Source organism: Stegodyphus dumicola, chromosome 1 (genome assembly GCF_044657685.1).
Source record: "Stegodyphus dumicola isolate Sdum_Otavi_A_Nest chromosome 1, ASM4465768v1".
NCBI classification, from domain to species: domain Eukaryota; kingdom Metazoa; phylum Arthropoda; class Arachnida; order Araneae; family Eresidae; genus Stegodyphus; species Stegodyphus dumicola.
In genome coordinates, this window is record NC_140768.1 from 24,023,811 (window position 1) to 24,035,864 (window position 12,054).

General features: G+C 37.4%; 1 protein-coding gene across 1 annotated transcript; it reads right to left on the bottom strand.

The window, feature by feature from the left end:
- Positions 1 to 3,059: 3,059 nt before the first annotated feature.
- eIF3i (eukaryotic translation initiation factor 3 subunit i) lies at positions 3,060 to 4,191 on the bottom strand. Its single transcript, XM_035364926.2, has one exon. The coding sequence runs from the start codon at positions 4,101 to 4,103 to the stop codon at positions 3,126 to 3,128; it is 978 nt and encodes a 325-aa protein (XP_035220817.1). The 5' UTR covers positions 4,104 to 4,191; the 3' UTR covers positions 3,060 to 3,125.
- Positions 4,192 to 12,054: the final 7,863 nt, after the last annotated feature.

Sequence of the window (12,054 nt, forward strand, 5' to 3'; positions counted from 1 at the left end):
TGCAAGATAGAAGCACACAAAGAGAAAGGTTTTGGTTTGAGTTAAAACTTTCAATTCACAATTATTACATCATGAGCGCTGCACTGGCCATGTAAAAAGGAATGATCTGGAAATGATGCAATTCAGAGAAGCTATTACGATTTTTAGAACACAGAGGGAGAATTAAAAGGGGGAAAGAACAGAATCATCCACTGCTTCGCACTTTTCTCAAAATCGCCAACTTGAAAATAACAAGTCAAAGAATTGCACAAACTTGGTATCCATGTACACATTGACCTGTTTTCACTTAAAAATACATCAGAGATTTGCACAAACTTGGGATTGTGCACTCCCTAGACTTTGTCCACATACACATTAATACGCACCACGTAAGTGGGAGATTTTGCACTTTACCCAAAAGTTTTACCATTAGTTTAAATTATAATTTTGATTTATATATTTTTTATCTTACATAAAAAGAAGAATGTCTATTTGTGTCTTTGTTTCCGTTGTTGATTTCTGATCTTTTTTTGCCACACTTAATCGACTAAAATTGAATATAGGCGAAATACTGGATGGAACTTAAGCTTTTGGGACCATTTGATTAGAAAGACAAAAATCATTAAAAGCTATGTGTCACTGTTGCTGATATAATGTGAGAATTAGTTTATTTTTCTATCGAAATTTTTTATGTAGGTTCCATATCGCATCAGACTGAAAAATACTAACTGACTACAAAATACTATGTGTAGTATTTTTTCATTGTTATTAAAGGATTACAGCAATATCATTCTCTCTGTTGTATATACATTACTCTTAATCTAACTTAACTGGCATCGGGTACTTCCGCTAGTATATTACATTTGGTTCTGCCAATTGCAAAAAAAGGATGCAAAACTAATGTTACAACAGTTCCATATACAGAATTTCAAATGTTCTATAGCTTATCGTTTTTGAGCTATTACTTTAGTAAATAAGTTACACACACACACACACACATATATATATATATATGTATGTATATATAAATCTACATATATCACGAATATTTGCATATAAAGATATATACAGATATCATGAAAAAAAAATCCCTTTTCAATCCATTTTACGTCTTATTTTCAAAAAACCAATCCTTTATTCTGTCTGTATGTATAGACGAAATAAAGGATTGCACAGACACTATGTAAACAAATTGCCCAAATGGATTCAGGTACAGTCAAAATGAACCTTTCTGTTAAAATATAATACCCAGAATTTTTTGCAATTACAGTACTTCTTTTACTTTGGGGAAGGAAGTTAAAAGAATTAATTTTGAATATCATTTAAATTTTTAAATTCTTTAAAGTAAAATAATAAAACATAAGACTAAGTGACTACTTTAATGCTTAGATGCAGTTTTGTATTTTAGAACATTGCAGTCAGTACATACCATGAATTGCTTGGGTTAATCTTTGGATTATGGTAAAATGGCGATTTTTTAGCGAAACTTCGGCGACCAACTCTGCTAGTTTTTGTTTGGACGCCATTTTGTTTTCACGAAGTAAAGGCATTTTTTTTTCTTTTTTTTACTCAACATTTTCCCCAACAATCTGCTAGCCGAATTACGCTTATACTAGAACTTTTATGGAACAAAAATGCTTAATCATGACAAAGATTAGGTGCAAAATTGGGAGAAAGTGCAGAATCGCCGACTGCTTGCCGCGTTTTTAAGAATTGCACATAAACCGTATCATACATGTACACGTCGACCTATTTTGACTTAAAAAAAATCCCAGAATTGCACAAAAATGGCATTGCGCACACTCTTGACTTTATCCATGCACACTGCTAAAGTCCTAGCTAGTAACCTTTATCGCCTTACCAAAATGTCGCCAAACTAGCTGTTACCATATTCCAAAGAACAGCCATTGCTTGTTTTCCTCTCTAAAATGTGATTCATCATTAATTTACACAATTTGTTACACATTTATAACCAATGTGTTACTATCAAAAACTACTGAAAAATATTATTGTTAATTTATAAAGATGATGTTTCATCATCATCTTTATGTTTGTCATAAAGATGATGAATAAATTCATGAAAGCATTTTGATTAGTTGAACCTATAAAAAAGATAAATGCTTCAGATTTGACAATTCAAAATAATGTTCTCTTTTTGAACCAAATATGTTTTACTTTTAGATGCTTTAAAAGTTGGAGATTTTTATACCTTTAACTACCCATCTTTGCACAATTCCAAACGGATTCATGCAAATTCTGAAAGGTAAAAAAAGAAACATTATTGGATAATAAAAATTAAGTATTTTTGGTAATCTTAACAGAAGAGTGTGTATTTGCACACATATATACATTTTTGAATTGGGTCCTGATAACAGAAGATTACTATATTATTTGATCTTATTTCGGACCTATTTTTCACCAGAATAATACAGGCCAAATTTTAAACTACATACAAAAACTAACAATATTCTAAATGAATTTAAATGTTGGATTTATAACTAATATATTCAATGGACACATATTTTATTACTATGTGCTACTTTGGTAGATGGTTGCACGGATTTTGGCGAGCGATAAGACTTATGGTAAACCCATTACCAACAATTGCACCAAAGTAAATAGCCAAAAATCCGCGCAACCATCTACCAAAGTAGCACCAACCTTACTATGTATTACCCTGTAATAGGTACCTTAAACAAGAATACAAATTACGAGTACTTTGTAATTGGTGGTCAATATGTTAAAGACGCACTCTGCCATGAAAATTAAAGAAAACCTTTTTCAACAGAAATTGGCACGATGAATAAAAATTTTCACTGGACTTATTTTGGAGGCTAAATGCATTTTGTTGTATGGTAACTGAGAATATAAACACATCCAATTCATTCATAAAAGCAACTTTTGTTGTGAAAAAATTATTTACCTTACGAGCACAGTTTTTTTTTTCTTAAGACATTTTACAAACTATTTATTTATTTATTTCTAGTAATTGATTTTTCAAATGAAATTTAAATTAAACAGTAAATAAACAATCATATAGGGTACATTAAAATAATTTATGTCTTATCCAATGAAGGAAATATTTTCTTAAATGAATTTATTTAACAGCATACACACTGTAATTTACTAACAATAAAATTATGCACTTAATACTCAAAATCAAAGTCAAAATAAGGTGGATCAAAAACATGGACTCGCACATAACCGTCTTCACCACCACTGCTATAACTCTTACCATCTGGGTGAAAAGCCACACTGTTTATAGGTCCAAAATGATCTTTGACTCTTGCAAATTCTTCTTCAAACACTAAATGGAAAAAACGGGCATCAAATTTTCCTACTCTGGCAGAAGTCGTGGTCACATCCATCGCTTCTTGGCCACCACCAAGTACCACATGATCTCTAATGGGAGATATTGCAGCAGAATTTACTGGTCGCTCAGTCTTGTATGTTTTCATCAAGTCCATGGTCTTTGTATCAAATAGTTTAGCAGTATGATCCTTGGAAGCAGTAATAAACATTGTTTGATCTTTGTAGTACTGGATATCATTGATAACATCTCGATGGTCCTGTTTTGAAGCAATTTTCTGCATGGTCTTAATATCCCATTTTGCCAGAGCTCCATTATCTAAACCAGTAAGTAGAAAATCATCAAATGGGCCCCAAACGGCGCTAGTTACTTTATGTCCAGTAACAGGAATGGAGACAATTTGACCACTGCTACTCATCTGAGATGGATCAAGGGTATCGACGACTTTTATCTCACATTGTTTTCCCATGGATCGATCGGTGGTGTACATTAAGAGTTTACCTGAATACGAGAAACCACATGTACGAACTGATGTATCTGTATCAATCATCGTCAAACAAGTTCCGGTCTCAAGATCCCAAAACCCGCATTTTGCATCAGCAGCACCAGTTACAACTTTCGTTGACTCCCAGTTAACATCTATACACCACACAGCACCATTGTGACCATCAAAAGTACCAAGCCTCTCACCGTTGATAGAGTACCATACGTTCGGGGTAGGGTCTTTTGAACAGGAAAACAGAAGGTCACCTTCTCGATTATATTTAATCTGCGTTATGGCTCGCTCGTGGCCATGAAGCATAAGAGGCCGCATTTTCAGTTACTGTGCTAAACAATTTTTTAACAAATACAACGTAAACGTGACAAATAAACGCTTTTAGCCAGTCACGGTTAAGACAAGTAGAAGGATGTCTTGTTTTGCATCAAATAAATCGTTTTGCCCGTAGGACGAAAACTTAAGCGCGAGGGAAAGGTAAATAGAACAAGTTTTGTTTTGTTTTGGGGGGAAGGCAAATTCGTAGCATTTTATATGAATATTTTTTTTTTAAAATTTTTTTTTAAAGATCAGATAAAATGTTGGATTGTGGGTTTGAGTTAGAGAGAGTAGAAAGGGATGTGCGAAGTAATCTAACTATAAAGGTTAAAAATTGATGTCAGGTGGGGCATAAAAGGAAAATATTTTTTTTTTATGAAATGCTTCTAATGTGTCATATTTTAAATTATTTCCTACAGATAAAATTTCTTTTAAAATAATATAGTATTGAATAAAACACTAGTGTGGCGATATCGTTCGCGTTAACGATGCGCCATCTGTGGAACTTCTCGCATGCAATTTTCTTTTCGCCAGAATGGCAACATAAAGCAACAGAGAAGAAAAAGAACGATGACTGATTTTTGTCTGTGTCTATATCTAAAAAATGTAAACAAATATTAATTTTATTGAAGTAAGAGTAATTTTTATCATTTCCTATGTTCAAGACAATTACACTGGTTTACCCGGATGCGATTAAATTCAACTTATAAAGTGTCTGATGAAAAAAGAACGTATGATGTTTCTGTAATTTTACGAGATGTCACTGACATTATAAGCACTTTATAAATAGTCACCTGTTACCGAATAAATGTTACGGACAGCGTCGTAAGAAGCTACTTACCCATTTTTAAAGTTCCGCAATTTTTTTCCTGAGTTTGACAGTGGATTGAGTGATAGTTTCGATTTCGAAGTGCTTCTGGTGAAATGTAAATTCCGAGCGTACGTTGGACTGAAATACTTCTAAAATGCTAAGTCAACTTTAAAAATTTTAATTTTGTTCTATATTGCAGTATAACTTCAGCCGGAAAAGCTATAAAAATATAAAATTAAGTAAAGGTAGCTGTATTTCCGTTAAGCCTAATTCTGCTATGGCCGAAGGAGATGAAAGTAAAGAAGCCGAAACTAATGCAACATCTGCGAATGTCGCCAAGGTCAGCATCAAAATTCCTACTTTTTGGAAACCTGGCCCCAAAATATGGTTTCTTCAGATTGAAGCCCAATTCCGAAACGCTGGAATTACGGCTGATCAAACAAAATACGGTTATGTAGTCAGTTCTATTGAAACAGGGACATTGTCACAAATCTCTGATATTTTCACCAAACCACCAGACAACGGCAAATATCCGGCCATTAAAAAAGGCTGATTGAAGTTTTTGCAGACTCTGAAACACAGAAAATCCGAAAACTTCTAACCGAATTAGAACTGGGTGATTAGAAACCATCCCAACTTCTGTGCGAAATGCGTAACTTGGCGGCTGAGTAAGTGCCAGATGAATTTTTAAAAACTTTGTGGATGCAACGACTACCACTTGATATGCGGAGCATTTTATCTGTAAGCAGTGATGATTTGTCCAAATTGTCTACAATGGCTGACAAAATATGGGAATTAAATCCCAATCCATCCCAGGTAGCTCGCATTGTTTTTTCCCCGTCTGATAACATTACCCCCAAAGATTTACAGAAGCAGATATCAAACTTAACGCTACAGATAGCAGAAATGAATACGCGTAGAAATTCCAGTCCATAAAGACGGCGATACAGGTCGAATTCTAAAAATCGTTTAAAAAATAGCAATGACCCAAGTAATTATTATTTTCATCAACGCTTTGGTGAGAGAGCGTACAAGTGCACCCCACCATGTAAATACCAGGTATCGAAACAGGAAAACTGATTCCCCGGCCTTCGATGACGATAGAAAGTCAAGGGGTACAGCTGAGTCGTCTATATATTCGTGACAACGCATCAGCAAACCATTTTTTAATTGACACTGGAGCAGAAATATCGGTTATCCCACCATCACCATCGGAAAAAAGAACTGTGGCTAAGCTTGAGTTATTCGCAGCTAACGGTACAACAATCAAAACATACGGTCAAAAATTATTGCAGCTCGATTTAGGGCTACGCAGATCTTTCATATGTCTTTTTATCATTGTGGACGTTAATAAACCTATCGTGGGAATAGACTTTCTTTCACATTTTAATTTGTTAGTCGATAGTAAAAACAGGAAATTAATCGATGGCACCAGCTTATTAACGGCTAAAGGTACTTTGTGTAACAATAGCGCCACTCCTAAGTTCATTGCTAATATTTTTCAAAACCCATATAGAGCCATCCTAAACAAATTTCCTGACTTACTTAAACCCAACATTAAAAACAGTAAAATTAAAGAACATGATGTGCAACATTACATCGAAACCAAAGGTAACCCTGTATCCTTTAAAGTCAGAAGACTTTCACAAGAAAAATTGATTGCCACGAAAGAGGAATTTGGTTATACGTTGCAAGAAGGTCTCTGCAAACCATCGAAAAGCAGCTGGTCAAGTCCATTACACCTCACTTTAAAAAAATCCGGTGACTGGAGACTATGTGACGATTACCGTGGCCTTAATACAAATACTGTACCAGACCGTTACCCACTACCATTTCTAACTGACTGTACTCACATTCTGCACGGAAAAACGATTTTTTCAACCATATATTTATTAAGAGTATACCAACAGATTCCTGTTCATGAAACTGATATTCCGAAGACAGCAATCATAACACCTTTCGGACTTTTTGAATTTCCTTACATGACATTTGGCTTACGCAATGCTGCACAAACATTCGACACGCTATCGAGAATCGACACCATCGCTATCCCAGCTCCAATTGATTATGCAGTTATAGCAGATTGTCAGGAGGATGAAGACCTCAGGATTCTCAAATCAAATTCCAGTTTCAAAATAGTACTAATTCCTATTCCGGATAGCAATAAGAAAATTTACTGTGATACCTCCACTAATTTCAACAGGCCATACATTCCTAAAGACTTTCTCGAACAAGTATTTCTTTCTATACATAACTTATCCCATCTTGGGATTCGTGCAACAACGAAGCTGGTGACAAAAAGACTCATTTGGCCTGGCATAAACAAAGACTGTCAGCAGTGGTCTAGATCATGTTTGCAATGCCAACGAGCCAAAATTCACAAACATACCCATGCTCCAGCTGCTGAATTCAAAGTTCCCAATCAACGTTTCAAGCACCTTAATATCGATATCGTTGGGCCTTTACCATCTTGCAAAGGTTTTAGGTACAGTCGGTCACAAAAGTATTCGAACACCGGTACCCTATCAGAAAATGACAAGATGGCGTTTTTTTTCTCTTTTCCTCTATGTGTCGTGTTATTCCATCCTATGTTTTCTTGTCCCCCCATCTTGGAAAAAACTGGAAAAAATTGGTTACGATCTCTTTTTGAATAGGGAGATGCCATTTTGAGAAAAAGCTGACGACCCTATCTTGGAGAATGAACATGACCGCTCTACACACCCTTTTACTCTCTCTCTCTCTCTCTTTTTTTGAATTGGGAAGCCATTTTGGGAAAAAAGCAGACGACCCTATCTTGGAGAATGGAAATGAACGCCTCTCCCTCTCTCTTTGAAATGGAAAGCCATTTTGGGACCCTCTATTCTTGGGGAGGGGAAAACTGAAGTCTGCATTTCGCTGTCTCTGAATGCGGAAAGCCCTTTTGGGAAAAGCGGATCCTCTTCTTCTGATCTTGGAGAACTGGAAATGAACGCTCTACACGATCTCTCTTTGAATTCAGAAGGTATTTTGGGACCTTCTAATGTTGGAAAACTGAAATGAACGCTCTACGCATTTTCTCTCTCTCTCTCTTTGAGATGAGTAGCCATTTTGGAGGATTCTCCACCAACATCCTAACCTTGGAAAACTGAAATGAACGCTCTACACCTTCTCTCTCTCTCTTTCTCTGAAATGGGTAGTCATTTGAAAACTCCCTAACTTTGGAAAAAACAGAAATGAACGCTCTACTCCATCTCTCTTTGAAAATGGGGGGTGTCATTTTGAGACCTCCCTCCCCTAAACTTGGGAAAAAAACTGAAATGAACGCTCTTCACTTTCTCTCTTTGGACATGGGTAGCCCTTTGGGGACCCTCTCCTCTTGGTATATAAAAAAAAGAACTGAAGTGAAGGCTCTACACAATCTCTCTTGGAATGGGATCCATATTTCGCGAAACGTGGATCACCTCATGCTGGAAAACTGAAGTGAACCACCAAGATTGGACTCTATATAATATTTTTTTTAATTGACATCATGACCCTCCTCCAATTTGTTATTAAAAAAGTTTTTTTTGTTTTGGTTTTTATCCCATTTCCGATGTTATTTCAGAAATGCAATTCCATATCAGTTCAATTTCATTCGAGGTTAAATTATCTAAACAGTCTTTGACCCACCCATCCGTATGATTATTTTCTTCTCCTTCCTGTTGTACCAAATTTTGTAAGTCCATATAATCATTCCATACGGGAAGGGCTGGATCCTCACAAGGCTGTCTTGAAACACTTGGAGTCTCTTTGGGATGAGTGGAGGGATCTAGGATGTCTGGACCCGGCTGCGATTCTACCTCCAGGATTTCTGGACCCGTTGGAACTTGTTTACCCGGCTCAAATTCTGCCTCCATGATTTCTGGACCCGTTGGAACTTGTTTACCCGGCTGACATTCTACCTCTACGATGTCGGGACTTTTTGAAGCTTGTGGACCCGTCTGACATTCTACCTCTACGATGTCGGGACAGGTTGGAGGAGAAAAAGAAGAGGATACTGGAAGAGGTTCTGTCTGTGAGGAGTCCGAAAGAGGCTGCCTGTTTGAAAAAGTAGGGGAAGAAGAAGAAGAAGAAGAAGAAGCTTCTGGATTCTGAAGCGGATCTTGCACGCCAGGTAGGTTCCGGTAAGTCGACCGTTTTTTAAGAGGTAATTTTTTTTCTTCCTCCTCATCTTCAATTGTGATGACTTCAATTTCATTCCGTTGCCGGGTCGATTTTGTTTCGGGAAATAACGGTTTGGTCCAGCTCCTCTTATCATCTAAGGAAGGGATGGGTAAAGGTGGCGGAGGGTTTTCTTCTTCTTTTTCTTGAAACATCATCGGCGATTGGAAAGAAATCTCCTCTTTCAATTGTTTCCAAAGCGAGTACGAGCACTGATCGACGAGAAAGAGACTCTTCTGGGTTGTGACGATGAGATATTGCGTTTTCGGGGGAACGACATAGTTTTGAAAAGGTCTTAGAATATATTTCTTATATTTCATCCTGTCGCTAAACTTCTTTCCTTCAGATTGGGGGACGATGATTCGAAATAAGCGAGAGGAGCGGCTGTGGTCTGAACAATATGAACTTCGTCCTCAGCTGTCGTTCTCACTCCAAACGTAAAATATCGTTTCGTGAGAAGAATATTCTTCCACCGAAAACTCGTGCGCGGATCTGTATATCGCCGGTCTGTTTGAATGGGCCGTCTTAAAGCTCGATCCATCCGATTCCAAGAGAAGGGAGATTCCTCTTTCGTTTGTTGCGATTCGAATAAATTTCTGTATATATTCTGAACGAGCAGGTTGGAGGATTCGACATCTTGGTTGAAAGAAACGATCACTTCATGAGGTGGTAAATGCGGAATAAATGTCGCACAATGACACGCCAAAAAAATTTTCAAGTTGGAGATTTGCTTTAGCGTCTTCAAATCCTCCCCGTTCGAAATCCGTTGAGTTGGAAAAACGTCTAATAGCGACATGGCTCCCAAATGGAAAAGAAATGATCTCGCCCAGTACTCTCGTCTTTTTATATATCTATATAGACACACACAGACACACATAGAGGCTCTATGACGTCCGTTTTATTTGTTTTGTTTGTTTCTCTCTCTCTTCTTTCCAAGAAATCTTATCTCCATGACCTCTTTTTCTTTTCTTAAAAAGATGAATGTGTGTGGGAATGAGGAAGTGAAAGTAATAATTTAATAAACAAAAAATTATCCAACCATGACCTTCTTTTTTTTTTCAAAGTCAACCTTTCCAATCCATGGACGTCCAGAGATAGAGGAAGCAAGGAGAGAGGAGGAGGAGGGAAGGGAAGGTCACACTCTCTTTCTCTCTATAAATAAAAGGGGAGAGCCCCAAAGTCGTATTTTTGTCCAAGTGGATCATGAGGAGGCATCCCCAGCTCACTACGTGTATTCCTTTCAAATATAAATATGTTGATCTTTCCTTTTATATCATCCAAGGAGTCGTTTACCTGAAAGCCTCCGATTTTTCAAAATGTGCGGGTTATTATACCGTGGGGAGTTATCAAAAGATGCGGGACGAATTTTTATCCGACGAAAACGTGTTGATGGCTCGTGACATTCCACCTTTGGATGCACAAATTTTGTTAATGAAACGAGCCAAATATTTTTACACGTCCCACTTTCTAACCGTCTCGCAAATGAATAGGATTATGGATCGTCTTGAGAAGACAAAAGGGATTCTCGTTCATTTTAGTGAATGGTTGCATAAATGTTTGCACGAACCTCTCTCGATCGAGAAGACTGGGAAGAATACCTATTATATTCTTCTCGAGGACTCTCCTCGTTCGTCTCATGATAGAGAGGCCACGACTTTTGAAAAAATCCTCGAGCAAGAAAAAATAGAATGGTGGAACAACTACCCCATCCCTCTCCCCGAGCATCAAGAGGAGCCTGTTCAGAAGAAAAAGAAAAAACCTTTCCAAAAGCCTATCGTCATCCTCCTCGATAATGATGGGGATGAGGAGAAACCTGTTCAGATTCCTCTCCGTTTGTCAAAACCCGTCGAGGATGAAAAACCTCTCCCTTCCTCAAAACCCCTTGAGGAAGAGAGACCCCTCGAGAAGGAGAAATCTCTCCCATTGTCAAACCTCCTCGAAGAGGAAAAACCTCTCCATTTATCAAGACCCCTCGAGAAGGAGGGACCTCTTCCTTTATCAAACCCCCTCGAAGATGAAAAACCTCTCCATTTATCAAGACCCCTCGAAAATGAGGGACCTCTCGATTTGTCAAAACCCCTCGAGGATAAGGGAACCAAAACTTCTCTCTCCTCGAAAATTGAGGAGGACGGGGAAACGTATATCACCCTCCGAGAGACTGTGCAAGACGAACAAGAAAGGAAAAAGAGTCCTCTCTTTTTCATCACTCAATTCGGGATCCATCATCTCCCCAAAATCATCCAGAGACATCAAGCCTTCGTTGAAAAGTATTAGAAAGAGGACGATGGTGATGGTGATGATGATGATGATGATGATGATGCGATATGGTCTCCAGTCGCTTAAAGAAGGGGAAACGTTCTCCGCTTTCCCTATTCCATAGACTGGAGAGTTGAATCAGGAGACCAAAAAAATGGGTCTTGGAAGGAATGAGTGCATTTCAAAATGCATTCGATTCCTTCCGAGACCCATTTTTTTGGGCCACTCTCTCCTCCAATCTTGGGAGAGAGAGAGAGAGAGAGAGAAAAGAAATTTATCATCTCCTGTCCACCCAAAAAAGAAACTATGTATTTTTGTTTTTCTGGATGCGGCCGAATTTGTAGAGGAATCGTCCAGAAACCGGCCCTCAAGCCCATTTTCAGACTATTTCTATACATATTCGGTCATCAAGATGGTCCGGGGACGACTTTGTTTGGACATCATCTCTATATAGATGGTGAAATTTGTATAGCCATTTCTAAAGAATCTCAGAGAAAACTAAAAGCGAGATTGCAAAAAAAGAAATAGCCTCCAGTGAACACAATTCCAACGACAGTGGATAGGAAAAGTGAAGAGTTGAAAGTGAAAGTCGAAAAACGAAATGGGATCGGCTAGGAAAAATTTCTCAGAGCTCAGAAAAAAATTCTGAGATGTAAAAAAAAAAAAAAAAAAAAAAAAAAAAAACTTTTTGTTAATTTTTATCAT